A 27,192-nucleotide genomic window follows, 5' to 3' on the forward strand; every position below is an offset into this window, starting at 1 on the left:
TGGTTTTGTTTGGCGTATTGTGTATTAACGGATTACCTTTCTAACAGGTAACACTGTAAAACTGCAGTTATAACAATATAGCTTTGCAGCTATAACAGGTGTGTTTTAGTTTTTATATCTATGAACATGAACTGAATAACTGAGAACTTGCAGAAAATAATGCAGTCAGTCAAAAGTTTGGACACACCTTCTCATTCATGTTTTTTTCTTTATTATTATTATTTTCTGCATTATAGATTAATACTGAAAAAATCAAAACCATGGAATAACACATATGAAATTATGTGGTAATCAATAAAATGTAAACACAGCTTTTTTTTATAATTTAGCTTGCAATTTAGCCACCTTGTTCTTTGATGATATCTTTGCACACTGTTGGCATCATCTCAGCCAGCTTCATCAGATAATATTAGTATAATATTTAATATTATTATATCACCTGGAATGCTTTTCTAACAGTCTTGAAGGGATTCACACCGATGCTCAGCACTTGTTTTGCTGCTTTTCCTTCATTCTACAGTCCAACTCATCCCAAATCATCTCGACTGAGTTCACATCAGGTGATTGCGGAGGCCAGGTCATCTAATGCAGCACTCCATCACTCTCCATGTTGCTCAGGGAGCCCATACACAGACTGCAGGTGTGCTTTGGATTATTGTCTTGTTGAAAAACAAATTATGGTTCCACAAAGCACAAACCAGACTGGACGGCATGTCGCTGCACAACGCTGTGGTAGCCATGTTGGTTAAGTGTGCCTTGAATTTTGAATAAATGGCCAACAGTGTCACCAGCAAAGTACCTCTACACCCTCACACCTCTTCCTCCAGGTAGGAACGACACATGCAGAACCCATCCATTCACCTTCTCTGCATCTCACAAACCAAAAATCTCAAATTTGAATTTACAGCCCAAAGTACAGATTTCCACAGGCTTTAATGTCCGTTTCTTGTGTTTCATGGCTTAAACAATTCTCTTCTTTTTGTTGGTCTCCTTCAATAGTAATTTCTTTTCAGCATTACGACCATGAAAGCCTTATTCATGCAGTCTCCTCGCAGTCCTTGATGTTGAGATGTGCCTATTGCTGTCTTGTACAGCTTTTATTTTGGCACTAATCTGTTGTGCTGTTAACTAGCAGTTCCTGAAGCTGGTAACTGTAATGAACTTCTTCTCTGAAGCACACTACTCTCGGTCTTCCATTCCTGTGGCGGTTCTCATGAGAGCCAGTTTCACCATAGCGTTTGATGGTTTTTGTGACTGCACTTCAAGATACATTCATACATCCCACATATTTAATATTATATTCATCATCTGTTTTCCATGGAAAAGTAAGGAGCCACTACAGCTATCAAATAATGTAAAATATTTGCATCTGAAATGTAGAAGTATAAAGTAGTATAAACTGTGGGTAAAGTAGTTGCGTAAATGTACTTCGTTACATTCCACCACTTGTCCTCCACACGCCAAGAAATAATCATGACCAAAAATCAAAGAGTGGTCAGACTTTATTAGTAGCCACAAAAATACAAAAAATTATACAAACTGATTTACATACTATAACAATCGCTTTATTGGTCCTGACAGTATATAATTTTCATAACACACAGTTAACCTAGCACAATAACATAATGAATCAACCAACAAAATCAGGAATATCAGGAAAAAAAGTGTAAGTGCAAACGGCCCAGGAGCATCTCAACCAGCACAAAACTGTCAGTCTGTCTCTCTCACTCACACACACACATAAACACTGTTCTGTCCTTGTGAGGACACTCACTGACATAGTGCAATCCCTAGCTCCTTACTAAGGGTAACCTTAATCGCAACTAAATGCTTAACTTCAAGCCTGGGAGTGAGGACTGGCCAAAGTGTCCTCACTTTCCAAAAATGTCCCCCTCTACAAATATAGCTGTACAAGTATACATACACACACACAAAACCCTTACCCAGGTCTTCATCAAAAAATTTTATGATTTATATTATGAGGACTAGCATTATGTCCCCATAAGGAAGGCGAGTCCCCAAATCTGACAGTGGAAACAGGTGTATGTCTCCACAACATGAGTAGTGCACATCCACACACTCCCACACACTTACTTGCACACACAAACACACTTCTAGTCATCATCCTGACAGCAAATTCCCATAATGCAGGCCTCACACAGGGAAGACTCATGTGGTTTGGTCCACACCTTGGTAGAGCATGTTGACGAGCCACCATCATCGTCATCATCCTCATCTCCATAGCAATTCTTCCGGATTTTGCTGAACAGCCTGAGCAAGGCCTCTTCCACCTCCCTCTTGGAAAAGCCAGGGAGATCAAACTCATCTTCGCGGCAACGGCGGCAGGCCTGTCCAAAGGGCCGCATGATCACTGTCCCCCGGTCACCCCGCAGCCGGTAGCGGAACAACACCACCACCCGTGCCGAAGGCCACGTCTTGTGGCAGGATTCACACTGGAAACTGTGGGAAGAATGAGAAGACAATTGTTAAACTAGCATTTCAATCGAAAATGGTCTGTCGTCCCATAGCTTTGTTGGTTAAATTCAGTGGTAGAATGTGACATTATACTTCTACTCCAATACACTTTGATGACAAATATTGTACTTTTTACCTCACTACACTTATTTGACATTTGCTACCAGTTATTTTGCAGATTTATATTATTAATACAAATTAGAAATCAACCAAAAAATTATGATGGATTATAGGTTAACATACTCAACAGTATATACAGTATATTAATTAAGATTACTCTCACTCACCAGCTGCAACATTAAAGCAACTTACACATTAATGCATCAGTAATTATAATGTAGTAATGTAATATAATGATGATTCTGAAATGGGCCGTTCTGCACCAGTACTTTTACTTTTAAGTATATTTTGATGCTAATGCTTTTATACTTTACTACTTTACAGTGTATTTTTAGTTGTAATATTATTACGTTTACTCAATATCTGAATACTTGATACCAATCTTCTGAGTTGCCTGAAACCAGGATGACTTGCCCTCTTTACCCAGGGTGCAGTACCAGATTTCTCCACAGAATGACGCTGTTTTAATACTGCATGTGGCCTGCTCCCTGTCATACAATTATTTCATCATATGATCTGGAACGAAGTTGCAACAGGGAGGAGTCCGAGAAATTGTAGCAAAACAACCTGTACATCTAGCCAGCTACTATAAAAAATAGTATTTCCTCCATCACTGCAAGCAGTTTGGTGTGATATATACTCTGAGAATATAGGACAGTACATACTTTCCATATGCACAGTGGCAGTACACCTTCCAGCCTCTCTTTCTCTCCTCCTTGGTGACGGTGTCTGTCTGGGTGTAGTTAAAGTTGAGACTCCACTGGTCTCCATAGTCCAGCTCATTGTCATCGTACAGTAGTTCATCGAAGGTCTCCATCCACAAGGAAGGAACCCAGTCTGCATGAGTGGAAATAGAAAAACAAAAAAAAGTCTACACTGGTGTTCATGGAGGAAAAGGGCAAACTGTCAGCACGTACCAGGAAATACAAAGAATGTCATAGATGGAAAAAAAAAGAAATAAAGAAATAAATCGATAAATATGAGTGTGTGTGTGTGTGTGTGTGTGTTGGACAGGGCTGCCTTTTGGAAATTAGGGTCACACCCTGCTTCAATCTTTTTGAATTACAATTTTGGCGGAATTAACATCACAAGCAACATAAATAGGAAAAAAAACGCAGCTATGAACATTGAAAATGCTGATGCTGCATCACTGGGCGTCAAATTGATCTAAACAAACAGCGCAGCACCAAATCAAACAGCACATTAACGTGTTACAGGGAAAGCATTTTGCGTTACCTGTGGATCTGCTCATGCTGTCTGCTGGTCTGATACCGAGTTTTTCTTCCTGTAGATGAGACACGACGTTTGATTTCTGAGCGTCGCCCTGCAGACTCTCTGTATTTATTGTCCGTCAGCAGATGATAGTCTGGAAAACGAAACTTAGCAGCACACTTTCATTTTCCATGTAGCGCGTTCAGGGCGCACCGGAGCAACATCATCAATCCAAACAAGTTGCAACACTTGGAGGGAATGCCCTTCATTATCTTATTTTACTGACCACAGGTATTTACTTAGGTGTTAGTTCATGAACAGGCATTGCATCATGTGTGAAATCCCACAGGAAGACAGTAATGGATTATAGCACAATAACGAACAGAATGTCATCTAATCTCCAGGTGGTTGGCCAGGAGTCGAATCAGTTGAAGTACTTTACTCTTCAATTTATTCTTTAAAGAGCTCTTTTTATTTCCATCTTCTTTGTTTTTCTATATTTTTGGTTTTAGGAGTCATTGCATCATACATCTATTTAATTCCCCCCCTAGCAGCATGTCTTATTTTCAAGCCTTCACTTATGTCCATTTGTTGTATTTATGTAGGTTTTGTTTCTTTCCCAGTAACATCATTGCAAGTGTGACGCAGCTTTCAGCGCGCACGCTTCGGCTCAGTTCAGCAGGGGGCAGTATGAGACAGCTGGTCAGGACGCATGCTGAGGGTGATGCATCTGCAATGCATTTGGTGGCATCTTTTGGTGCATGGAACAAGCATTTGAAAGAGTCCTGGGATTTCCCACAAGCCACTACATATTTCTCAGAGAGACTAACTACATTGGCTTCGTGTTAATAATAAGTAAATATACTTTTGATATTTGAGCACTAGAAACTTGAGTTACTGCCAGCAATTACGGTCGTCCCGGTGACCTGATGAGATTAAATTCTCAGCATAATTGCTGCAGGATTTTTCTCTCATAAGAATGTGTCCCTTTATCTTGCCGTAGGTGAAGTAATGGCATACACACGAGTCAATATGTGATCTTTAATTCATGCTCAGTAGCCCAGAGGACCAATTTTGCCATGTCAGAAAAAAAGATAAATAATACACCTGTCGCTCAACCAGTTACTCAGCTGAAAAGAAACAGTGTCAAAAATCAAACAACAATCATATTCAAGTTTCACCAGTTTCACATACTTGGACTGTACAGTATGTGTTTCTGTGGCCCGATGTATTTAACTAATAGGCACATCACAATTTACAGAAACCATTCTGAAAAAATAAAGATGGATCCTGCATGATGACCATTTGGAACAAGTTTTTACAGCTTTGTCAGCCTTTCCGGTTGGTGACTGATACCCATCAGTCCTCTCCACCTCTGGATCTACAGGTTGTTCTTGCGGCCCACATATGACATTCTTGGAAATGTAGGCCAAGAGTTGTTGGTGTAAACACTAATTCGAGTCACCTGTCTTCTCAGAAAGAGGCTTTGACTGTTGTTGATCTTTTGCTGTTCCTCTGACGAGCTTTTCACATCTAAACCTGTTTTAGGACTTCATAGAAAAACAAAAGCGCGTGTGGTTTCAACCTCAAACACACAGTTGTCATCTGAACTTCCTGTGAGAGCCAAGAGTGCTCCCTGAGGAGGTCGAGCACAGCTGGCCTGCCTGGTGAAGTCTAGAATAAAGCTCTGTATTGAGTGACAACCCTTCAGAGCTGAAATTATTCTGAATAATTCATTTTTTATTCAGATATTTTACTAAGAATCAGGAGCCTTTCTTGAATGTATTCATAAAGTCTCCATGTTTGTTCTTGCATTCATGAAATATTTGTTGCTGTTTCAACTTAAATTATAATTAATTACTAGTAGTAGCCGTGGTAGGTTTAATTTAGTTGTTCTGTAGTAACAGTATGATGGTGTCAAGCTGGTTTGTAAGGCTATGCTAACAATCGATCATAATTATAGCATCAAAATGACAACACCTGTCACAGGTATGCAGTCAGTTCTCTCTCTCTCCCACACACACACACACACACTTACTTTCAATAAATGAAAACCTTACACACACTATTGGGACTTTTCTTCTACCAGAGGAGTTTACGGTTCATGACGATGCCCCACCTAGTACTAAAAACTGATCAGAATGCTCGTCAGAGTCTCCTGACAAGTTTTTGAGCTCTGGTCGAACACACGCACACACACACGCAGATTGGTCTGGTTCATTAGACAAATCTCATTTAGAAGTACTTGTCAGTGATTATTTAGGTCGTATCTGTGCTAACGACATAATGGCAATTATGTAATCTGGTCTCTTAGTTACACACACACACACAAACTCACATACTGAATATACATTCTAGCAATATTGTTTTACCTTGTTGCTTGTTAACAGCTAATTAGCAGAGTTGTTTTTGCAGGATCTTGTCCTTTGCAAATGCACGTTGAAGGTGAAATGTCATTATATGGTTGGTGGTAATAGGAATGTGATGTTGTCTCATTGGCAATGTGAGTCCATGCACACACTGCCAACCCCACCCCTCCCTTCCAACACATATACTGTATACTACTTCAGGGCATATGTACACCTTTCCTCCCGGCACAGTGGTGTAAAGATGACCTCACTGCCACAGGCTCCAGAGAGTCACCTTATACTCAGGTGTGACATTACAGCGTGAGAAAAGCATGCTGGGAAAGCTCACAGGGCCAAAGAGATGCATGCAGAGAGGCAGGCCAGAGAAAGAAAGAGAGACAAGACAAGAGAAGGCTCACAGAGTAACCTCTTTGTGCCAGCGCTCTCCGATGCTGAGTTAACATTCCTGTTGGTACAAGTAAATGGTGATTAACAGCTCAGAGACAACAGCTACATCAGCTGTCGACACGCGGGAAGCACATTCAAGCGGAGGAGAAAATCTACAAATAGCTTCCAGTACAAATCTGACATATACATTCTGATACGTATGTGACAGGGGGCAAATTAAACTTGAATAAACTGAACTGACTTGAATTCAGTCATGCAGTATGCTATGGCTCTATGCAGTCACCCAATTGAACACCTATGGGAGATTGTGGACTGTTTTGACCATCATCAAAACACTAAATGAGGAAATATATTTTGGATTCCTTGAGTTCATCCCTCCTGTGGAACTGCAGACATTTGCAGAATCTGTGCCAATGAGCGCAGAAGCTGTTGCAGAGGCTCGTAGGGGCCCAACACCTTAGTCATGATTTGAAATTCTCTATAGTTTGTGCTCTGCATATATACAGTAACTGCATTGTCAACATTGAGCCCTAACTGGCATGTCAGTAAAGCTTGTTTGAATTCAAATAGTGCCAGATAACAGCAGACTCCTCTGCCAGGCGTGCTGAGGTGCAGGCCAGGATTTAGCTGCTGCCTGGACCCTTGTCTGGACCTGTACACCTGTTCAGTGGCTGCCAGGTGACTCAAAGAGGGAGGAGCAAGGAGAGAGAGGTCTGGCCAGATTGAGGAAGACAGAAAGAGAGAGAGGGAGGGGGGAGGGGAGGGGAGAAGGACGTTGGGTGTGGTAAGATGCCTTGAGCACATTCCTTGGAGCGGCCGCACCCTGCATTTCAGCGTCTGTATACCTGCTTGTGCTTATCAAAACTTCTTCGTGTATGCAGACACTTGTGTAACTTTCTCCCATGACACCCACACTTCTTTCAGTGAATTTAATTTCACAAACACACTGCTCTCCTTTTTTACTTCTTTACTCTTCTGCCGTAGTCTACTTGTCATGCAAACACAACAGCTCTCATTTCATGTCTCTGTCATGCTGAGAGTTGCACATTTGCATGAATTGGAAAGAGGTAAACGACAAAGAGAGAGAGGTCAGAAGCATGGCTCCTGCAGTGTGAGTGTTTAACAGCTTACTAGTGCACGAGCGCCAGGCAGATATTCAAACAGGAGGCACACCCTTAGGAGCAGGACTGCACACACATACTCATAATGTGTGCTTGCTATCAGGCCGTGAAACAAGGTGTGTTCTGTCTGATAGACACGTTTCAGGACAAAGGACGTCCCATATAAAGTGCACACACACTGGTGTATTTGAGTGCAAGGGACACACAGAGAGGGAGACTGAAAGTCAAGAAGTGAAAGAGTCAAAGCAAATAAGGGACACACAAAAAGAAAGAGAGTTAACAGCAGAAAGATTGAGGCTGAAATCGTTCTCTTCATGTTACACAGTCAATAAATGTTGGAGTTAATCAAATAATCATTCATCTTTTGGCCACAAGTGTGAGATCAATCTGCTAAATCTGGTGCCACCTGCAAATGATGATTTATGGATCTGTGTGTCACTTGACTTGCAGTGTGCCTCTATGGCCTCCAGAAAACAAGCCTCCCAAATCCAGCCCATATCATAGAAGGAGGAGGAGGAGGAGGAATGGAGCAGTGCAACCTGCAGCGAGGAGGCTTTACAGCATGCATACAGAAAAAGGAAGTGGAAATGTGCTGATTCAGCATGGAGAAAAACAGTAGGTGACTCATTCACACGATGTTTTAGTGAGTGAGTCTATGCAACAGGTAATATCAGCCCACCATAAACTGCAGGGTGTGTTGAAGTGAGAAGTGCTGCGTTTAAGTGACAGCAAAATCAACTTTTTTGTATGAGGAATACTGTGTTATTTCCTCTCTCACAGGTTACAGTGCAGCCTCAAGCTAGCTCCACAGCTGTCAGTCATCCAGGGACTCAGACTCAGGAGAACTTGACTGTTGACTCGTTTATATACAAGACACGGGAGGTATGAAATTTCGTTTTTTCCAGCGCTGTATTTAATATTTAAGTAGTACAAACAAGGACAAAGCAAGACAAGTGCAAAGTTGAGACAAGAACAGTGTGAAGAGTCAGTGACAGAAGGGTGAATTATCCTCTCATGTATTGGAACAACGCTGGCTGTTGAAAGAGTTTTGCGTAAAAGTTTGGCGACGCGTCCCTCTCTGTTTCAAGCTAAGACACCAATAAGCAGCTGTGGGATGAAGACCAGCACTTTTGAAATATGCCACTGGGAGTGAACTTCCAATGGCTCTCTGTTCCCAGTGATCAACGGGTTTGGGAGGAGTCACACCGGTGGGAAAGCCCTGCCTAACAGGAGTCGCCCCGCTCCTTCCTCATTCACCGCGCGGCTCGGTGCCCTTCAGTGGCGGCGGCTCTGGAGCTTCTCACACCGCCGAGGGAAGCGCTCAGCCCGGGCCTGGTGTCTGCGCTGCCTCGCCTCGCCTGTTTTCGCTGGTCGGCACAGGAGGGTGCGCGCCGGGGGTTTGGGTGGAGTTCGTGGCCCATCTGAGGAATGTGACGCACCGACGGGAAAGGAGACACATCGGCCGTTTCACCGTCGGTAGAAAGACAAGATAACAGACGAGCTCTGCTGCACAGTTAGGAGGTACGGAGTGGGAATAAAGGCGAACTTTGCAAGTACGAACAGGAACAAAAGAACAATTTGTTCAGAAGGTCTATTCTATTGTGTCCTGTTTTATTATTTACACTATTCTACTCTATTCCGTTCCGTGCGCTATTACAATTGTATCTTGTTTTTTTCTATTCTAATCTTCTTGGTTCAATATCTGTATCTAACTTCTATTCTATTCTATTCTTTATCTCCACTAATGTGAGTGGAATAAACCAGTGAAATGCCGGCTACTCTCCTCATCAGGAAGTTTATAGAGGATTAAGTCATCCAGGTCGTTGCTGTGCATTGCAAAAACCTGAGCAGTGTTGTTATTATAGTCTGGGCACACAGACTAGAGGGCACTGACAAACCGCTGAAAACATTCACATTTTTTTTTCACACTGTGTGAAGCTTTGTCTGCATCTGTGTTGTAGGGAACTACAGGTAATAAATAATGCTTGGAAGGGCAGAGACACTTTAACAAGCATGTCTTGGTTGCACAGTGCAATGTCCTTCGGCGGTCATGCCATTAGACCAGCTTGAGATCCCTCTAATTTCAGGGTCCTTGCCTCCTTTTCATACATACTGTCTGCTGAGCAAGGCAGACGCCTACCACATGACCTCTCCCACAGACTTATGGATCTATGGACTCTGACTGTATCTTTATTGCAAACACACAGATCGATTTTGTTTGCAGCTTTGACCCAAACAAGCAGCGCACTGATTCAAACTTCACCTCTACAGGCTTTGCTTCGATTCATTCAAAGTGACTCACTGGATAGGAATAGTCCCACATGTGGTTATAATTTGAGGGGGAAAAGTTTGTAGTGCCAGCTTTTCTGTGGTGTGTCTGTGCCTGTGTGCTTCTCATTATAGATTCCATCTTGTCACACTAGCCATATGGCCGAGGCTGCATCCCATTCATAGCTTTGTTTGCATTGTATGTGTTACAAGGGGCTACTGTCTTTTTGTCAAAGGGTTGTAAGTCATGTATGAGCAATATTGTGCTTCAGGGGGAGACATGAGGCAGACTAGAAACATTTTTCTTTTTATCGTTGGCTTTTCCAGCGGTAACCGCAGACATTAAGGCAGTTGGAACAAATGACGAGGGCCTCAGAGGACCTGTTTTTCTAGCAGTGCTGCTCCGTAAAACACATTTGGGAAAGGATCGGTGTCGCCTTGTGTTCTCGCATACAGTATGTGTTCACCTGACCTTAAGCTGCCTTTGTTTTTTTTTTTTGTGGCAGTCAACAGTTGTGCTGGGGTGTAATGAAGAGACAAGTGGTGCTCTGTGTTTGCTCTTATCTATGTTTCTGTGTGTGAATCTGACTGAAGTGGCACTGAAAGGTTGTGACAGGAGCATCAGCAGATTACTGGCTCATCCCTCCAAACCTGTTTTCAGGTGTTGCCTTCTCACTCCATTCACACCGAATTATCGCACAAATTGAAGTGACCGGAGAGGTATGCGGGATCAATCATAGTGTTTGTTTAGCGAGGTGTGTTCAGATGCATGTGTGAAGAGGAATTTTTTTTTTTTTTTGGACTTTGTGCTTGATAGTTTGTGTCTCCTCAGGCTTATTTCTCTGTTTCACGTGTTGAGACAGATTAAACATATTTCCCCTCCCACATCTCATTTTATTCTCTGTTATTCTCTCACTCCCTTTTTCTCATGTCGATGTTCATGCAGCAATGCAGGGAATGAACCATTTACACGCTTAGTGAGCAAATATTGGCCACATCTGTATATTGGATTTATCGGCTTTGAGGAGTCCGTTGCCTGCCTGCCTGCCTGCCCTGCGGTGGTTTAGTGTTTCAAACTGGTTTTGTTAATGGTACATTTAGGGCAAGCTCATCCTTGTGTGGGCAACAGAAAGCTTTCTAACCAAGGGAGGAACAGAGAGAGAGAGAGAAATGAGAACGAAAGATCTCTATTATCATGTGTCACTATCTACCATTTGATGCTTGCTGCAGTTGCTATAACAACAAACAAAGCAGCAGTATTTGTTTGAGTATCCTACCAGTCGGCCAGGTGAGAAAGTCTGTCCTGCTTCATATGTTCATAATCTGCAGTGACCCAGAGGTCAGGAGGGCGAGAAAGAAACCCAAGGCTATGTTAACTGCGACTGTCCTCTTGAGTCACCCACTTAGCTCATATCCACCTCAGGGTCGATTTGCACCGGTTTGGTGCCTTCCTCTACAATGGAGTGTTTTAACAGCGCCTCTGCTGTGAGAATTTGCTGCTTTTCTTCGTCTTATGATCTTTGGGCTCCGGACTGTTGGTTGGACAAAATAAGCAACTAAAACGTCACCTCCAAATCTGTTGTCACTGTTTACTGAAAATTAATCAAGAAAACTAATCAAAGATTAATCAGTAATGAGGAAAGTAACTGTTGATGGCAGCTTTCTTTATTTTCGTACCTGAAAAACAGTAACAGCAGTGTTACGATTTCATAATTTGAAAGGCACTCGTAGTGTTTTTTTTTGTTTTGCTGTTGTTGCATGTTCGGTGGCTTATCTGAGGTTTAAACATTATGACGGGTGCATGCAGGTGCACATCTCTCATTTTATGGCCGTCATCACAAGTCCTCAGGTATACATGTTACTACAGTTCACTTTCATACAGATCAAGCCTGAGGGTGCTAGATTTTTTTTAATAGAGAGCGAAGCAAGACAGATCGAAGTAGTTGCGATTCTTCCATTTTAGAAACTTGGCAGGAGTCAAATTATTCCATGCAGGCATGTGGGCGCCTGACGTGCCTCCCTGACCACCGTGGAACTTTTAAATGGGAACAGCACACCGCAAAAGGCCTAATTTCTAGACTAGAAAGGAGAAACGAAACAGGATGTCAGCCATTTTGCCAACAGATGAATCACCGCTGTCCAGCGTGTTGCAAGTTATCTGCAGGCTAGGCCAGGCAGGGCTACCCGATGACTCACCAGGCCTCTGAGTAAACCGGCTTCTCCAAGTGATTGCAGGTTGTAACACAGGCCCTTTGCGAGTGTGCCTGGAAGTTTACAGAAAACATGTCTTACACACACTTCTACGGCAGGTACAACCATGCACATCACCTACTCACCCACCCACTCAAACCCCACATTACACACACATTCTGATCATGTACGTACCCAGACTGCCAGTCAACCATAGTTCCTCAGGCTGCACATTTCCATGGTGATATATCCACACAGTCAAAAACTCTTCCTGTTTTGACCACGGGCTGTAAAGTGCAGAAGGAACCCATGTATGTTCCTGAGATTTACCACCTTACTTTGGTTACTTGAACAGTTAAGTGGTTGTTGACCCACATCTCCACCAGCAGATGACCCATCCAGTATGCAGCAGTCAGGACCACATTAAATATCAATGAGGGGGTGTTCTGGTTGGCTCAGTCGATTATACGTGACACATAACTTTGTTGTGGGTTGGAATCCAGCCTGAGACCTTTGTCGCATGCCTCTTCCTCATTCTCCTCTCCTTTATCTAATGCCAAACAAACTCTTACAAGTGGCCTTGATAGTTCACTTTATCTTTTAGAGGCAGACACAGTAAACCATAAAATAATGCACAGATGCCAAATAATGATGACTTAACAGCTACTGTTATTAGAGCTGAAACTAGTTGATAATTAATTAAAATTATTCTTTAACTTTTTTGATAATCAAATAATATTTCAAACAGAAGTGCCAGATGCAACCTCGTTTCAGCTTCTCAACTGTGATCATTTGCTGCTTTTCTTTTTTATTTTATTTGATGGTAAACTGAACATCCTTTGGTTTTAAGAATAAAGTGGACAGAGAAGCTATTTGATCACCATGGGCTTTTAGGAAATTGTGATGTTTCTGACATTTTCTATGCAAATTATTTATGAATCGTAAAAATAACCTTCAGATGAATGAAGAAAATAATCATCAGTTGCAGCCCAAATTATTATGCCCTTCCTGGTTGTGTCCAGTTTAGTTGTCTTTGCCTTCCATCTATCTCGTTTTTTGGTTGTGGCTTGTTGTCTTGTAACAATGCTCCATTCACTACCTTAAATTAAGTGTAAGTTAAATTTGTGACATAATTGCTTACTCATTGTGCTCTCCTAAATCAATTTGTGTTTTATGACTGATGGCTTTTTCAGGACAAGGTCTGAGTAGCACCTCGAAGCATGAAAATCTACTGAGCGGAGATATGGGAGAACCTGTCTATACACCCCTTCATGCCTTTCCTACCTCTCCCTGACATCTCCCATTGTATTTTTCATATCCTGTTGTTTTTCTTTGTGTATGGTTTTCTCACAAGCCAGCTTGAATTTCAGTTAATCACTGGTGCTATCGCAAGCAGGATGTTCCACTACTGAATACCACTCTAATCACAGGGGCAATTAAGCAGGGTGTGTGTTGCCATAAAATAGAACTAAGTCATGTCAACTTTGAATCACTGTCTAACTACAAAAATGGAGGTTATGGTGAACTATGAAGGACTCTTTGTATTAGTCTTTATTATTGCCAAGAGTCATCCAGTCGATTTTATATGGCATCGAGTTGTCAGCAGTCATTTTTAGTTTAGTGAGAGTGCCACGGCTACTTTGTATTTGTATAATTTTGATAGTAATGATAAAAACAAACCATCAACCTTGCATTAAAATACATCAAACACAACTTAATAATTAATGATTCATACAAGAATCTTCCTCTTTCTCCTCTTAACTGCATTCATTTGCCTTGTAAACATTGAAATGAAACCTTTAGTTGGGAAAGAAAATACTTCTGTGGGAAGTATGTGATGTGATATCTGTCTCAACTACTAACGTATGCCAGAGAATAAGCCTGTGGTACTGCGTGCCGGTAAAGGTGTGTTAACATGAAAGGTGTACTCATTAAACTTACTATACAGGCTTTGACTCAGCAACAATAGACACTTTGTGTAAAAGGTTATAGGTAATCTGTCTGTTTGTTTTTTCCTGACACAAAGTGTCACTAAAGTGTGACTACCCAAACGAATATTAAAGTCAATAATGAGTATTGTATACAGGCGTCATACAGGACCAAGTTGCACCGACAGAAGCAATGTGACTGAACACATGAAGATGTTTAATCGTGTTGTGAACCTGCGTGCTATTTTCTTTGCTTTGACATACATAGAAAAAAACACAAAACAGGCTGACGTACATGTGAATAAATGAAAATAATAAGGTGCTTTTAATAGCATTTGTAAGCCTTTTGCATCAAATTTTAAACTCACCAACATGACCTTTTCTTTCTTTCTGACTTCTCTGCACAGGTTCAGATTTCTCCTCCCTTACCTCTCCTCACCTCTGAGCCCTGACCTTTGACCCCACACCTTTCTCCAACCATGGCACACCGATCTCAGAGTTCATCAATCGGTGATAACCCCCTTGACCCAAACTACCTGCCTCCACATTACCGTGAGGAGTACCGCCTAGCTATTGATGCTCTGATAGAAAATGACACACAGGTAACACTGCTGTTTTCTACTTGTGTGTTTTTTGTGTGTATCTACTGAATACATATCACTACTTTAAAGTGACATGTTATGGTGTAATGATGTGGCTGTGTCTCCTGTCACACCAGGGCTACTATGAATTCCTCCAGGCCGCAGATGTGGTCAGTTTCTTGGCCCAACCAGAAATTGAATTTATCAAGTCCACAATCCAGACTCCCAAGCGGGCATCCAGCGTCCTAGAGCTGACATACCATGAGGGAGGTCAGGAGGCTGATGGCTCCTCCGACACCTACTGGCCGGTACAGTCCGACCTGGCTGCCCCGGGGCTGGATCTGGGCTGGCCGCTGGCACAGCACAGCTTCCTTGGGCCCACAGAGGTCACCACTCTGGTAAACCCCTCCGACCCAGACATGCCAAGCATCAAGGAGCAGGCCAGGAGACTCATCAAGAATGCACGCCAAGTAAGTGAAAGGGACGGATAGGGAACATGGACATGAACCTATGGTTTAATAAATTAACTCCACATTTCTTACCACCCTCTTTCTCTGTCAAATGTTCTACGACTGCCAGTGACTAGCCTGTGTGGGTTATGTCATCTACATTGTTAGTTTCATCTTAATTTTTATCTGCCAACTTTGCCACTCCCTTGCAAATAGATTTTTTCCGTACTGGCCTTTGGCTAAATTAAAAATGTAATCAGCACAAAGTGTTGTTGCCAAGATGCCAAAATGCCACAAGCAGTCAGACCTGTTGGTGTGGTGGGCCCTGTCATCCATTTCTGTCAGAGTGTTAACACAGCACGTGGCTGTCGCTTTTGCTGTGACAAAACGTATAAGAGACTCAGGAGAGTCATAACACATCAGGTGTTTGACCATGCACATAGAAGACAGACAGGTTCAAACAAACTGGAGTCAGTAATCTTTCTTGACCATGTTTGCTATGTAAATTTAGTAGAGATTCATTACAGTGTATTGCTGACACAGTGAGTGTGGTTAGATGTACATTTTGTCTCAGTTGCTATAATTGGTTGAGAGGTGTCCATTGTGATGTGCATAATTCTTTCTTTCTTCTATTTTAAGTCAGTATTTAATTTTCCATACAATCTATAGTAAATATATTAGTCCAACATCCAACTTCATTTTCACACTTACAGCCGAACCCTTTTCACAATCCTGTGCCATTAACATGTACACATTATGTCCTGTCCATTTTTGAAAATATGTTCTGTGTACAGAGAACAACTGCCAATGCCAAAACTCCTTCAAATTATGTAAATGTTCCAGTTTTGTAATTTAAATCACCTTCTCACTTAACCAGCTGAACCAGGGCTGCGGCAAAATGGTTATAAAACCAGACTAACAAAGACCATATTGTACTGACCAAAACTTGACTAGGTTTCTTGGGTTTGCTCTTCCTCTCCAGGTTATTGCAGTAGTGATGGACACGTTCACAGATGTTGACATTTTTGCTGACCTCTTGGATGCAGCAGCACGCCATGTTCCTGTCTACATTCTACTGGATGAGCAGGAAGTCCATCACTTTGTCTCTATGGTCATCAACTGCAAAGTCAACTTGGACTTAATTCCTGTGAGTTTGCCTTTTCATTGCATTGTCTCAAAAGACTGGGCTGTTGCATTTACTGTATTGTGCAATTAATTCTTTATAAGACATCATTTTCACCAAGGCTCGCACGTGTCTGTGACATGATTGAAATTTTGTTTTACAGATGATGCGTGTCAGGACCGTGGTAGGAATAACCTATTATTCCCGGACGGGGAAATCATTTAAGGGGCAGGTGAAAGATCGTTTCCTATTAGCTGACTGCAGGGCTGTGCTCAGTGGCAACTACAGGTGAGAACTTTAATTTGGTTAATTAAATTGCCAAGACCAAATTTCCATTCATTCTGTAAATGCAAGCACTTTAATCACCATCTCCACTGTTCTCTTATTTTCTCGTAGTTTCATGTGGTCCTATGAGAAGATCCACCGCTGCATTGCCCACCTCTTTCTCGGGGAGCTGGTTGCCACCTTTGATGAAGAGTTTCGCATTCTCTTTGCTCAGTCCGAGCCACTAGTAATTGATCCATCTGATGGAGCGGTTGCCCTCTCTGACACCAGCAGCACCAGCAGTTACTTTAGCAACCAGTTTGGTATGAAGAGGACCCAGTCTTTGCGTAACCCCATAGGTTACCGCAGGCCTGAGATTACCTCTGCCTTCCCCTATGGAGATTCAGAGCGCAATCTGGCACTTCCTTTCCGGAGGAACGACCCATTTCGTCACACCGTTGAACCTGGGGCAGGAATTACAATTGGAAAGTATTCCCAGCAACAGTTTCGTCTGCAGCAGTCGTTCATGGAGCAGGGAAGGTCCATAGTTTCCCGGCAGATGGAGATGAGTGCCTACAAGAGGCACAGCTATGCAGAGGGAACCCAGGAAAACTACTCATCTTCGAGGCAATACATGAAGCACAGAGTCATGAATAATCTGGATGAGACAGACTTCCACAGGTAGTTAAACCTTTAACACCTATAACTGTTTGAAATCATCACATGTATCAACATCTTATGTGAGCACATGTTTTTACACATAATGAACAACTAAGAGCCACTGTATTTTCTTTACAGGGAGCAGATCCAAAGTAGCCATTACTACAGTGAAGGGCCTGGGTCGGGTTCTGGCCACGGACACTACGACAGACTTCAAGGTCGTCCTTCACACCTCTCCATTGACCAGTATTCAGAGTCAAGTTTTCGCTCAGATCAGGAGCCTCCACCTGGAGACTACGGCCCCAACTGTTTCTCATCTGAGGACTTGAGAGGTCCTGAGGGGCACCAGGCACATCCGTTAGCTGGGAGGTATGGAGGAGATTCCTCCCATAAGAGGCCCAGCATTGGTCAAGCATATGCCTGTCAGAGCTCACCTACACAGCTCCACCCCACCCAAGAAAAGAAACAGTTCCCTAAACAATCTGATAAAGAGCATGATCAAGACGCAGATGCTAGGCAAGGCCTGAGGAGTTGGAGAATCCACTCCTATCTCAGCACTTATGAGGAAAGTGGAGAAGAAGGTCTGAATCAGCCTATGGGGTCTGATGCATTTGAAGATCCTCCACCGTCTCAGCAGCCAACAGCCACTGGGAGTTCAGCTCCCCGCTTTGGAGTAAAGGAGGCACCAAATGTTCCCCCCAAACCCAGACCAGATATTCTCAGACCACGATTTGGAAAACCAAGGGTACCTGAGAGCACCAGTAAAGACTCTGCCCCAACAACCAAGGATTGGCCTCCGTCAGTCAGTGACTTAAAGCCAGTTTTACCAGAGAAAAATGAGATGGAGGTGGCAAAGGAAAAGGAGAAAGAGACAGACAGGGGTGCAGCCAGGGAGGTGGGTGTGGATGTGGAAGCAAAAGAGGCTCCAGATCTCTTCCTGTCCAAACATGACTCATTCCGTTCACGTATTAACCCACTCCTTCAGCGTAGTTCTCGTCTGCGCTCCTCGCTCATTTTCTCATCTTCCAAGGCTGAGATTCACAGTAGCAGCCTGGGCCTAAAACCAGCCACAGAGGAAGATGATCAGTTAGACTCAGTACGCACTTCCTCGATTGTGGCCCAGATCCTAGAGAAGAGGAGGGCTCGTGAGCCTTTTGAGTGGAGAAAGAAGGCTGAGGAAAAAGATAGTGAGACACAAAAAGAGAAAGAACAAGAAGAAAAAGAGAAGGAGAAAGAGCCACAGCAAGAGGAAAGGGAGATTAAATTGAAAGATGAGAATAAAGTAAAAGAGGAGCCTCAAAAATTGAATGAACAGGTAAATATAACGCCAGCTGTCGAGAAATCTGAAGTCACAACATCATCCTCACTGAACATGAATGACCCAGCCAGTCGACTGCAGTATTTCAAAGATCTGGCTTCCAAGAGAAAAGCCTCAAAAATGGGAACAGAGTCATCGCTAAAAGGCCCAGAGCCTGCTGAAAAAAAGCCAGACCTTTCTGATAAACCTTCCCTAAACCCTGCGATGACTCCGAAGATCGAAACTGTCCCCGTTAGTCCGGTGGAAAGTGAACCAAAGAAGCCAGACATCTCTGCGAAACTGGCAGAGCTCAGTCGCAGACCTTCAGTTAGTTCCTCAAAACCACCCATAAGCTCTGCCAAGCCTTCTGTGAGCCACCTAAAGCCATCAGAGACAACTCAAACTCATAAAGAGGAGAACGTGTCAGAGGGTCAAAAGAAGGATATTTTCAAGTCTCTGAGGCCCCTTCCTTCGCCTAAGATCTTCAGGAGGGATCCGTTGAAGCTCAAAGGACTGAATCCCAGACGTGTCTCCTGTGATGAGGAGATTCTGACCACAGACGCTACAGATGCAGAGAAGAGTGAACTGAAAAAGAGCCGCTCTCATAGTTCTTCAGCTATGCCACGTGAGGACTTTAAGGAAGGACCGCAAAAAGTTATGGGATCTAACACATCCATCAACACGCTTGGTGAGGGAAAGGGTGAGGGTAAGACACTCGACTTCTTAAAGAAGCAGACTCAGAGGCTGAAGGGATTCCTTGGGCCCAAGGATAAAGAAAAGAAATCTTCAGGAGATGACAGGGGCATGAGCACAGTCAGAGAGGTCACTGGAGATTCAAGCAAAAAGCAGAGTTCATCAGCTAAAGATGCAGGACCTACCACAACCGACCAAACTACAGCCAATCACAAGACATCAACCGGCCTGTCAGGCCCGTCTCGATACCAGGCCCCAGGCAGCTCCGTGCTGTTCAGTAGTAACCTACGGGATGACACCAAAGTCATTCTAGAGCAGATCTCGGCAAACAGCCAGAAGAGCCGACTGGAGCGTGAAGAAACGGGAGGGGACAAAGATAACGCCGCCGAGGGGAACGCGCTGGAGAGACAGAACTCCATAAAAATTCACCGATTTCTGCGACCGCAGGGCAACGTCCAGGAGCGGGAGGGACTGCTGAAGAGGATAGAGAGTTTGAGGAAGGAGAAGAAGGTCTACAGCCGCTTTGAGGTAGTCTATCACTGCAAGGGTGCTGTTTGCAGCGTGGATGGGAAAGAGATATGACCAAAGCACAAGTAGTGTTAGGTGTAAAACACAAAAAGCAGCAATAATGCTAATGTTAACGCTAATTTTTATATGCATGGTCTACGTAATTCCAGAAATGAATGATGCTGTTTGATTAATGATTGAAAGTCAGTTTTTTTCCGAAAAAGGAACTTAGTGTTTGATATAGAGTCTGCTTTTAAGCTGTGAAAATACATTTTGGTGGACAAGCTAATAATCATTGCTTTGTATATATACTAAAAGTCCAGTAGAACTATAGGATTGTTATTAATTTATTTAGATACTACTGAGTTTGGTTTTACCTTTTCTAGCTGTATTACTGGTTAAGTTAATGCATCATCAAGATAAGCAGAGAACTGTTCTCAGGACTGTCCCCTGAAGCCTCGAAGTATTTACAGAGGGGGGAAAGGACAGACAAAATGGATTGGAGTTCATACTTTCTTGCATTCACTGTTATCCCTGTTGTTCTGTTAACAGATGGGGAATAACCTGGGGTAATGAAAGATGGAGGATCGACCTTTTATATGGAAACTATTTATGCAAGATGATCAAAAAGACCCATTGCCCCTATGTGCCAACGACACTGTCAAAGTACCTCTGTGGCTCTACACTGCAGCCTTTCCTGGATTTTCATACGAAGTAATAAAACTTGAAAAGACAATATATAAAAATGCTGAAAACAAACTAAAGTCGTTGAGTTTGGAATGTGCCTGTTTGCCAAGACCTGGTACCACTTTTACCTTATATGGTGAGTGAGAGAAAGAAGAGTGCCTCTGCTTGCTACTGGTTTCATGGCCTGATGTTTCACCGAACAGAAAAAGGTAGGGCAGCGTACCTATAAATGAGCTTGTATGAACGTGACTGAGGGATAAGAGAAAGACAGTACATATTGCACCTGAGGGAGTCAAGAAAATGGATACATGCCAGTTACAAAACCTGGTAATCTATGACTGCACTTGTATACTAGCAGTGATGTGTGTTTCTGCAAGTCTCTGGCTGAATCCAAATGACCCCCTATGGAAAATTTCTGGGGGCACCACTGCTGGGCTTGTGGACTGAGTCCTTGCGGACTTCAGTTGTCCGTATGAGACATGATGCAAGAAGCAAACTGCAAGGCTATATAAACCAATGATAGACAGGCCTACACACTACAATAATAATGCATATAACACATTTCAATGACCCCTAAGCCTATACTTATATTTCTGTGTCACAATGTGGTTAAATATTATTTCTCACCCACATGATGCAAGAAAGGTTCTAATAAATAATTGGTTTACACATTCATAATAAGTTATTTTTGTTTTTTTAGTAGGCATTTAAGTATGGGAGATTAAATCCTCCTGCACCACAGTCTGCACCACAAGCAGACTCTCTGGAAGTCTCCAGGAAGTCTGCTTGAAGCCTCTTGTGGACAGAGAGTCCGGGAGTCTGCCATAGTGGTGAAGACCATTCATTTGGATTCAGCCTTTGTGTTGCTGGGACTTGTCTGAGAGGGAAGAAAAGCATCCTTGTGGATTTATCGTGTGCCAAATGGCCCACCAGGGGCATTACCAAAGCTAGAAGGACTATTATTGACCCAGACCAGAAAACAAAACTGCGAAACTGAAGCTGAGAAGTAGAATGAGATGAAGAACTGATGAAGGGTGAAATTTTAAGGGCAAATCTGTGAGATTATGGAGAATGAAGAGTGGGAGAAAATCTGAATCAGTAAGTAAGAAGTGTTTTCTAATGCCTGACTATAATGAGCAGGGGAGTTTCGATTGAAAGTAGAGCCTGTAGTGAACTTTAGCCTCTCAAGAGAGCGTTATGTACCTTTCTATTCAAGCATGGACCCACCTCTCAGGGCTGAAGATGTCAGATAACCATTCAGAGAGGGGGACCATCAAGCCTTCATAGTTAGAGGAGAGGAGTTTTAAAGATGTGTACGTCTTTGTAATGTAAATAAAAATGTAAAGCATTTACAGTTGCCCAAAGTAATTGTAAAAAATAGACAATTTTAACATTCTAAATTAGTCATCACCTTGAAAGGAAAGGAAGAGAAAAAGGATGGCTACGTTTTGCAGTACTGACGTCTGGCACCTGGCCATGCCTCCTTACATAAGTCACCTAACTTGTGAGACCTACGCCCTATGCTTAACTCCTTTGTTACTCTGTAAACACGATTAAACCAAAGACTTAGTTATATATTACAGTTCCCAGGCTACTTGACAACTCTGCTAAATAAAAAGATTGATCAAAAGGCGATCTATTGCTATGTGGACAATTCAGGGATTACAGTTTTCTTTATGGGATATATTGTACATATTTATATAAAAAGGGCTTGGTGATATTCTAAGCTACAAATTAGATTATGATCACCGTCACTGTACCATCAAAGTGCCTTGTGTTTAATATTAACTAATTGTAAGTATGTGGTCTTAGCTGTAAAAAACGAATTGGCATTAATTAGAGGGAAATCAGTTGCACAGGGTCAGTGTGCATTTTTTTTAACCTGAGATAGTATTACATTGTATTTGAAATACTGCAAAAGTCTGTTTAAAGCTGAAGTTGAATGTGGTTGTGTGCATTTATCTGTATACAGTGTGTTTGTAAATTGTAGTGAACGGTTGCACTCCTGGCATGTATAGGCTCTTTAACGTTCATAAAATAAAACCCATTTGACAACAATGTGACTTGAATACTTACTTGAATAATTGTATATTTTTTAATATTGAAAATTTATATCAATACACAATATTAAAGTAAGATGAATATCGTACCATACAGGATACTACTACTGGTAATACCTATCTGAAAAACACCATTGAACAGTTGTGTGAAACATTTCAGATTTCATGAATACATCAAATTTGGCATAAATTCCAGCAACAAACTGTTTGATAAAACAAGCCCAAGTCTTACAGAACAGTTAATACAAAAACATCAAGTACATGGAGAAAAATAGCCAAGCACAGAGGAATAAAGACAGTTTGGCAGGAAAACGTTTTCCATGGATGTCATCGATACAAATCAACAAATTGTGACGGAAGTGTGGATTATTTCAGTTTAGCTTTGAGCTGAACTTAAGTTTTAGTTTTCGCTGTACTAGGTTGGTGGGATTCTGCAACACTTCCAAGCTGACATTTGGGAGATTCACCTGACAAGACTATTACAACTGATTTTTTACAAACTACCTACAAACACACACTTTTAGTCTCCCTGAGTGTCTGTAGCTGTTGTACCTGTCTGCTTCTGTTTCTTCACTTCTTCTACCTCCTCACTGAGGCGGTGAAGCTGAGCCAACTTCATTAGCTCTGTAAGAATCACAGAACAAGACCAGATCAAAGGAAATAGAAAAACACTATATTCATGCATGAACAAAAACAGATGTTTTACTGCATTCATGCTTGCAGAGGAATGCGTATAAATTATGAGCAGGGACTTACCAGCTGATAACAGCTGACTTTTTGTATTTTCAGCACTCCCTACTTCAATTGGGAGCCTTTCTGGATTCTAAATGACAGTATGAAGGACAATAGCCAATTACAATATCAACAGCGAGACACATTCTCATCATTCTATTTTAGAGATGTGGGAAAAAAACAGTATAGAAGGGAATTAAATTCCACAATACATAAACTTACAAAGATAGAGTGCAGATTCTTATGCTGCTCTATCAGTTGATGGAGTTGGTTTTCAAATTTCATCCTGCAAAAAAGGCTGAATTTAGGAAATGTAATTATATAAACAATGTTGTTTGTTTTTTTATTTTTATTTTCTTTGCAAATATAGCATTGCACTTTAAAAAGGTACCGCAGCTTCCGGTGTTTAAGCTTGAGTTCCTGGGTTTCACACCTGTACTGTTCCAGCAGTTCGTCACTTTTCTTGTTCTGCTTTAACTGCCTGCAAAACCACACAACTCATCATCCAGTCCCAAGAAACTGTACAGACATAGCTAACAATAAATTTCCACAGTACCATTATTTCCCTTAACTTTACTGTGTGCACAGTCTTGACTGGGCACAAGGTTTGAGTGTTCATTCACCTCGGTGGAGATTACTTTAGTCCAGGGGTCACCAACCTTTTTGAAACTAAGAGCTACTTCAAGGGCACTGAGTAATGCAAAGAGCTACCACTTTGATAATACACTTCTGAAATAACAAAGTTACACAGTGTACCTTTAATTTTATGTTATTATTAATGATACTCTATGTGAAGACACTGATCGCATATGATCCATCGCAATAGTTATTCAGAATGATTAAACAAGGTAGGAAACAGATACATTTCAATATGCAATATCCACTTGTTTCATTTTCAAATGATCACTTCCACAACATTTTGCAGGAAATCTATTTCAATTTTTACTAGCCACTAACAGTTTTTATTGGTAGCTTTTGTGACATGTACTGAAGTGTCTCTCCACGTTGTGCCGCTTAACTGTCGCCACAGTCGCACCGCAAATGAGTCACACAGTTTTCTTTCACGTTAGTAAAAAAGAACTCTTCCTCCCATTCACTGTGAAGTTTTCTTCCTTTTTTCTGCCATGTTTTTGTGGGTAGAAAATGCGTTCGTCCCCTCCTCTTTGCAGCGCTCACGAGCTCATCTCAGCAAAGCTGGTTTGTCATGCGCACTAGACTGACCTCCAACCCATACTACGTCAGAGTTCGTATATTAAACTTTTTTTATGATATACATTTTTTTACGTTTTTATGTATTCGTTTTTAAATTTACATCACTGTAAATGTAATTCAAAAAGAATAGCAACACAATTAAATAAAATTTTAGACAGAGCTAATTCGTGATTAGTGCTATTTTTAGAACTGACTTACGGGCGACGGGCGACTCATGTGGATGCTGCGGGCGACCTGGTGGCCGCGGGCACCAGGTTGGTGACCCCTGCTTTAGTCAGTATATGCCACTGAATTGAAGATTATTATAAAAAAAGGTACAATATTATGTTCAAAATTATGTCATTACATAACTTGGACATTCAGACATTAAAAAGGGTCTTAAATACAGTACAAATCCAAAATTGAAGACTGACTTGTAAAAACTGACACCACCAACAGACTGAAGAAAACAAATCGAAGGCAAGGTTTGACATCAGATGGAAAAAATATCCAGGATTCTACCATGATACGTCACTGCCATCTAGTGTTACAAATCACTAACACGCAACTGAGGTCTGTTGATAGTCATGTTCAGACTTCAGACACCGGCACAACACTGAAACACACTGCTTACAGCTGAAGATGTTGAATAATATTTTTTGCCCGTATTGTGTGGAGCTCACCTGGTAGAGTCCTGCTCAGACTCCCCACACTGGAACTGCAGCTTCCTGCACAACTCTGGAGAAAAACATCACAGCTATTATTCTCCTCATCTTATTCATATTTATTCTCTGCATTTACAATAAATGACAAATTTGTATTAAGTTCACATTCAAACAAAACATAAGCATGCCATTAAATCTGAAAACTTGCTAGACTCTACATTATTACACACTGCAGTTGTTTGCTTGGTTAATGTGTTTGTACCTTCTTTTTCTTTATGGATTCCTTCCAGTTGGTAAGCTTCAATTTGTACTGTTAAAACAAATGTCTAGTAATAATATATAATATGCAATCATAAATTCAATGTAATGTGTGATGAATAACAAAAATTATAAATGATTGCCTAAAGGATAGCTAATACATACTATATAGATACAATACAGTTACTATCAACTTTTAGCAGGTCTTTGATTTCATGGGAGTAACAGGTACATGCAGCAGGTACAATAACTGCATTGTATGTGAATAAAATCAAATTATTAGTGATGATTTTGCATCGTACAAGTTGTCAGTTCTTTCTGCAAAGACTCGCTGACTGACTTCATCTCCTCAATTTCTTGTTCCAGGACTGTTTTACCTGCAATAAAACACAGTGCAACTGAAACATTGCAACTGTAACGCTTATAGCAGTGTGAAAGCATTAAAGCTACATTCAGGACAAATTTGTTACTTCTTTGACTGTTTTTGAATGGCGCTACTAGGTCATTCTCAGTTCATCATGCAGTAATCACAACGATATAATCATATCATACATATACCAATATTATTTTCTGTTTTCTTAATGTTCCAGACAGTATTGGTCAGAATGGGACATGAAGGGTGTTGCTGTTCCCTTCAAGCCGGAGATACTAATCATATCTCATTAAGCTCCATTCATCATGTTCTGATACTCCACGGATGGAGTAACAGGTAAGGATGTACCTCACTGACGATATCAAACCACTGGTGCACGAACTGATATGAGCAGTACCTACGGTAGTCTTACTTATGGTTCTGTTTCCGTGGCTGTCTTTAATTTCGACTTGTTATATGCAGTTGTATGTGTTGTTGCTTAAATTCGTATCCTTACTATGTTAACCTGTAACGGTTTTTGTTTAATATGCAATTCTTTCTGTTAACCCTAAAAAGAAACGCGTGCTCATTTGCATATACTACCAAAAGCAGCGTTCTCATTGGTGCACTTTCACAAACCTTTCTGTCGACCTGTGGGATGACATGTCGAAGCGTTTCACATTGTACGAGCAGCTGACCTCTTTCAGACACAATATATGTGCTTCACATGGTCATTTCTAGCCAGTTTCGATGTAAGTAAAAGAAAAGGACAGCTCGACTTACCAACGGAAGCGGAAGTGAAGCTTCACAGAGACTACTAAAATGTCAAGATGTTTCCTTCACATCCTGCTCTGGCTAAGTTACGCGTTTAAATTCGCGATAACTCGTACACAATGGCGAATAAATAACTACATTTACAAACGTCATAGTTATAAGATTAATGATGACTTAGTGCGAGGGCTAAATAACGTCCAATGCCCTTACTACACCGCCACGCATGCGCGACAAGAGCGCGCAATTCAACACGAAGACGGAAGGACGCGTCGGTGATTTCTCCGACTTCACACGTCCCATTTGGTTGACGGAAATGCTTTAGGGTAGTTTTCAAATGCGCAAGTACAATTATCCTGTAGTTATATTATGCCAATATAAAATCAAACAATCAGATTTTTAAGTAAATATTTAATGGACAAAACGGCATACCAATAAAGGACAGGTTTCTACTTGCATACAAAAGTCATCTTCGTAGGATGTCACCATTGAGTCTGACTAGGTCAAAGGTATACCTTCCATGTGAACAAACTTTTTTCTATGTAACGCTACGTAACACAATGTGTACATGACAATTCAAAATATCTGATCAACTAGCAATTTAAAACACTACCTTGTTGCAGCCTCGTTAATTTGCCCATGACCTGTTCAACTTTGAGCTCCTGCATATCTCCACCTGACAGCAGGGTATAAACATTCACAAGCCTTGTGTTTAGGGTTTTCAAGACCGGTTTCATTTGTACTTTGTGCGACTTTGACTAGTTTACCTCCTGTCAGTGGTGGAACATTAATGAAGTCCTCCATGTTGAATCCTGTTACACAAATGAAAAAA

The 27,192-nt window shown here is 41.7% G+C and overlaps 3 protein-coding genes and 1 non-coding gene across 5 annotated transcripts; 1 reads left to right on the forward strand and 3 right to left on the reverse strand.

Annotated features, from left to right (window-relative positions):
• Positions 1–1,484: 1,484 nt before the first annotated feature.
• LOC121619839 (receptor-transporting protein 3-like) lies at positions 1,485–3,964 on the reverse strand. The gene is made up of 3 exons (XM_041955766.1): positions 3,832–3,964; positions 3,261–3,432; positions 1,485–2,460 (listed from the first exon to the last, which is right to left on the reverse strand). The coding sequence occupies exons 1-3, from the start codon at positions 3,845–3,847 to the stop codon at positions 2,115–2,117; spliced, it is 534 nt and encodes a 177-aa protein (XP_041811700.1). The 5' UTR covers positions 3,848–3,964; the 3' UTR covers positions 1,485–2,114.
• A 4,964-nt stretch (positions 3,965–8,928) lies between these two features.
• fam83hb (family with sequence similarity 83 member Hb) lies at positions 8,929–21,310 on the forward strand. Of its 2 annotated transcripts, XM_041955704.1 has the most exons (8): positions 8,930–9,205; positions 14,478–14,672; positions 14,789–15,121; positions 16,083–16,247; positions 16,387–16,511; positions 16,620–17,168; positions 17,286–19,665; positions 20,197–21,310. In XM_041955704.1, the coding sequence occupies exons 2-8, from the start codon at positions 14,550–14,552 to the stop codon at positions 20,215–20,217; spliced, it is 3,696 nt and encodes a 1,231-aa protein (XP_041811638.1). In that variant the 5' UTR covers positions 8,930–9,205; positions 14,478–14,549; the 3' UTR covers positions 20,218–21,310. The 2 variants fall into 2 exon arrangements, with proteins under 2 accessions (XP_041811637.1, XP_041811638.1); XM_041955703.1 differs by lacking the exon at positions 20,197–21,310 and having other exon boundaries at positions 8,929–9,205; positions 17,286–20,190.
• A 1,272-nt stretch (positions 21,311–22,582) lies between these two features.
• On the reverse strand, positions 22,583–27,140 carry si:ch211-199g17.9 (uncharacterized protein LOC108180085 homolog). Its single transcript, XM_041956069.1, has 6 exons — positions 27,128–27,140; positions 24,998–25,052; positions 23,515–23,604; positions 23,346–23,409; positions 23,148–23,214; positions 22,583–23,015 (listed from the first exon to the last, which is right to left on the reverse strand). Exons 4-6 carry the CDS (start codon positions 23,406–23,408, stop codon positions 22,912–22,914), a joined length of 234 nt encoding a protein of 77 aa, XP_041812003.1. The 5' UTR covers position 23,409; positions 23,515–23,604; positions 24,998–25,052; positions 27,128–27,140; the 3' UTR covers positions 22,583–22,911.
• LOC121620193 lies at positions 25,837–25,969 on the reverse strand. Its single transcript, XR_006007568.1, has one exon. It is a non-coding gene; the product is annotated as a U8 small nucleolar RNA (small nucleolar RNA).
• Positions 27,141–27,192: the final 52 nt, after the last annotated feature.

Source organism: Chelmon rostratus, chromosome 16 (assembly GCF_017976325.1).
Source record: "Chelmon rostratus isolate fCheRos1 chromosome 16, fCheRos1.pri, whole genome shotgun sequence".
Classification (NCBI taxonomy): Eukaryota; Metazoa; Chordata; class Actinopteri; order Chaetodontiformes; family Chaetodontidae; genus Chelmon; species Chelmon rostratus.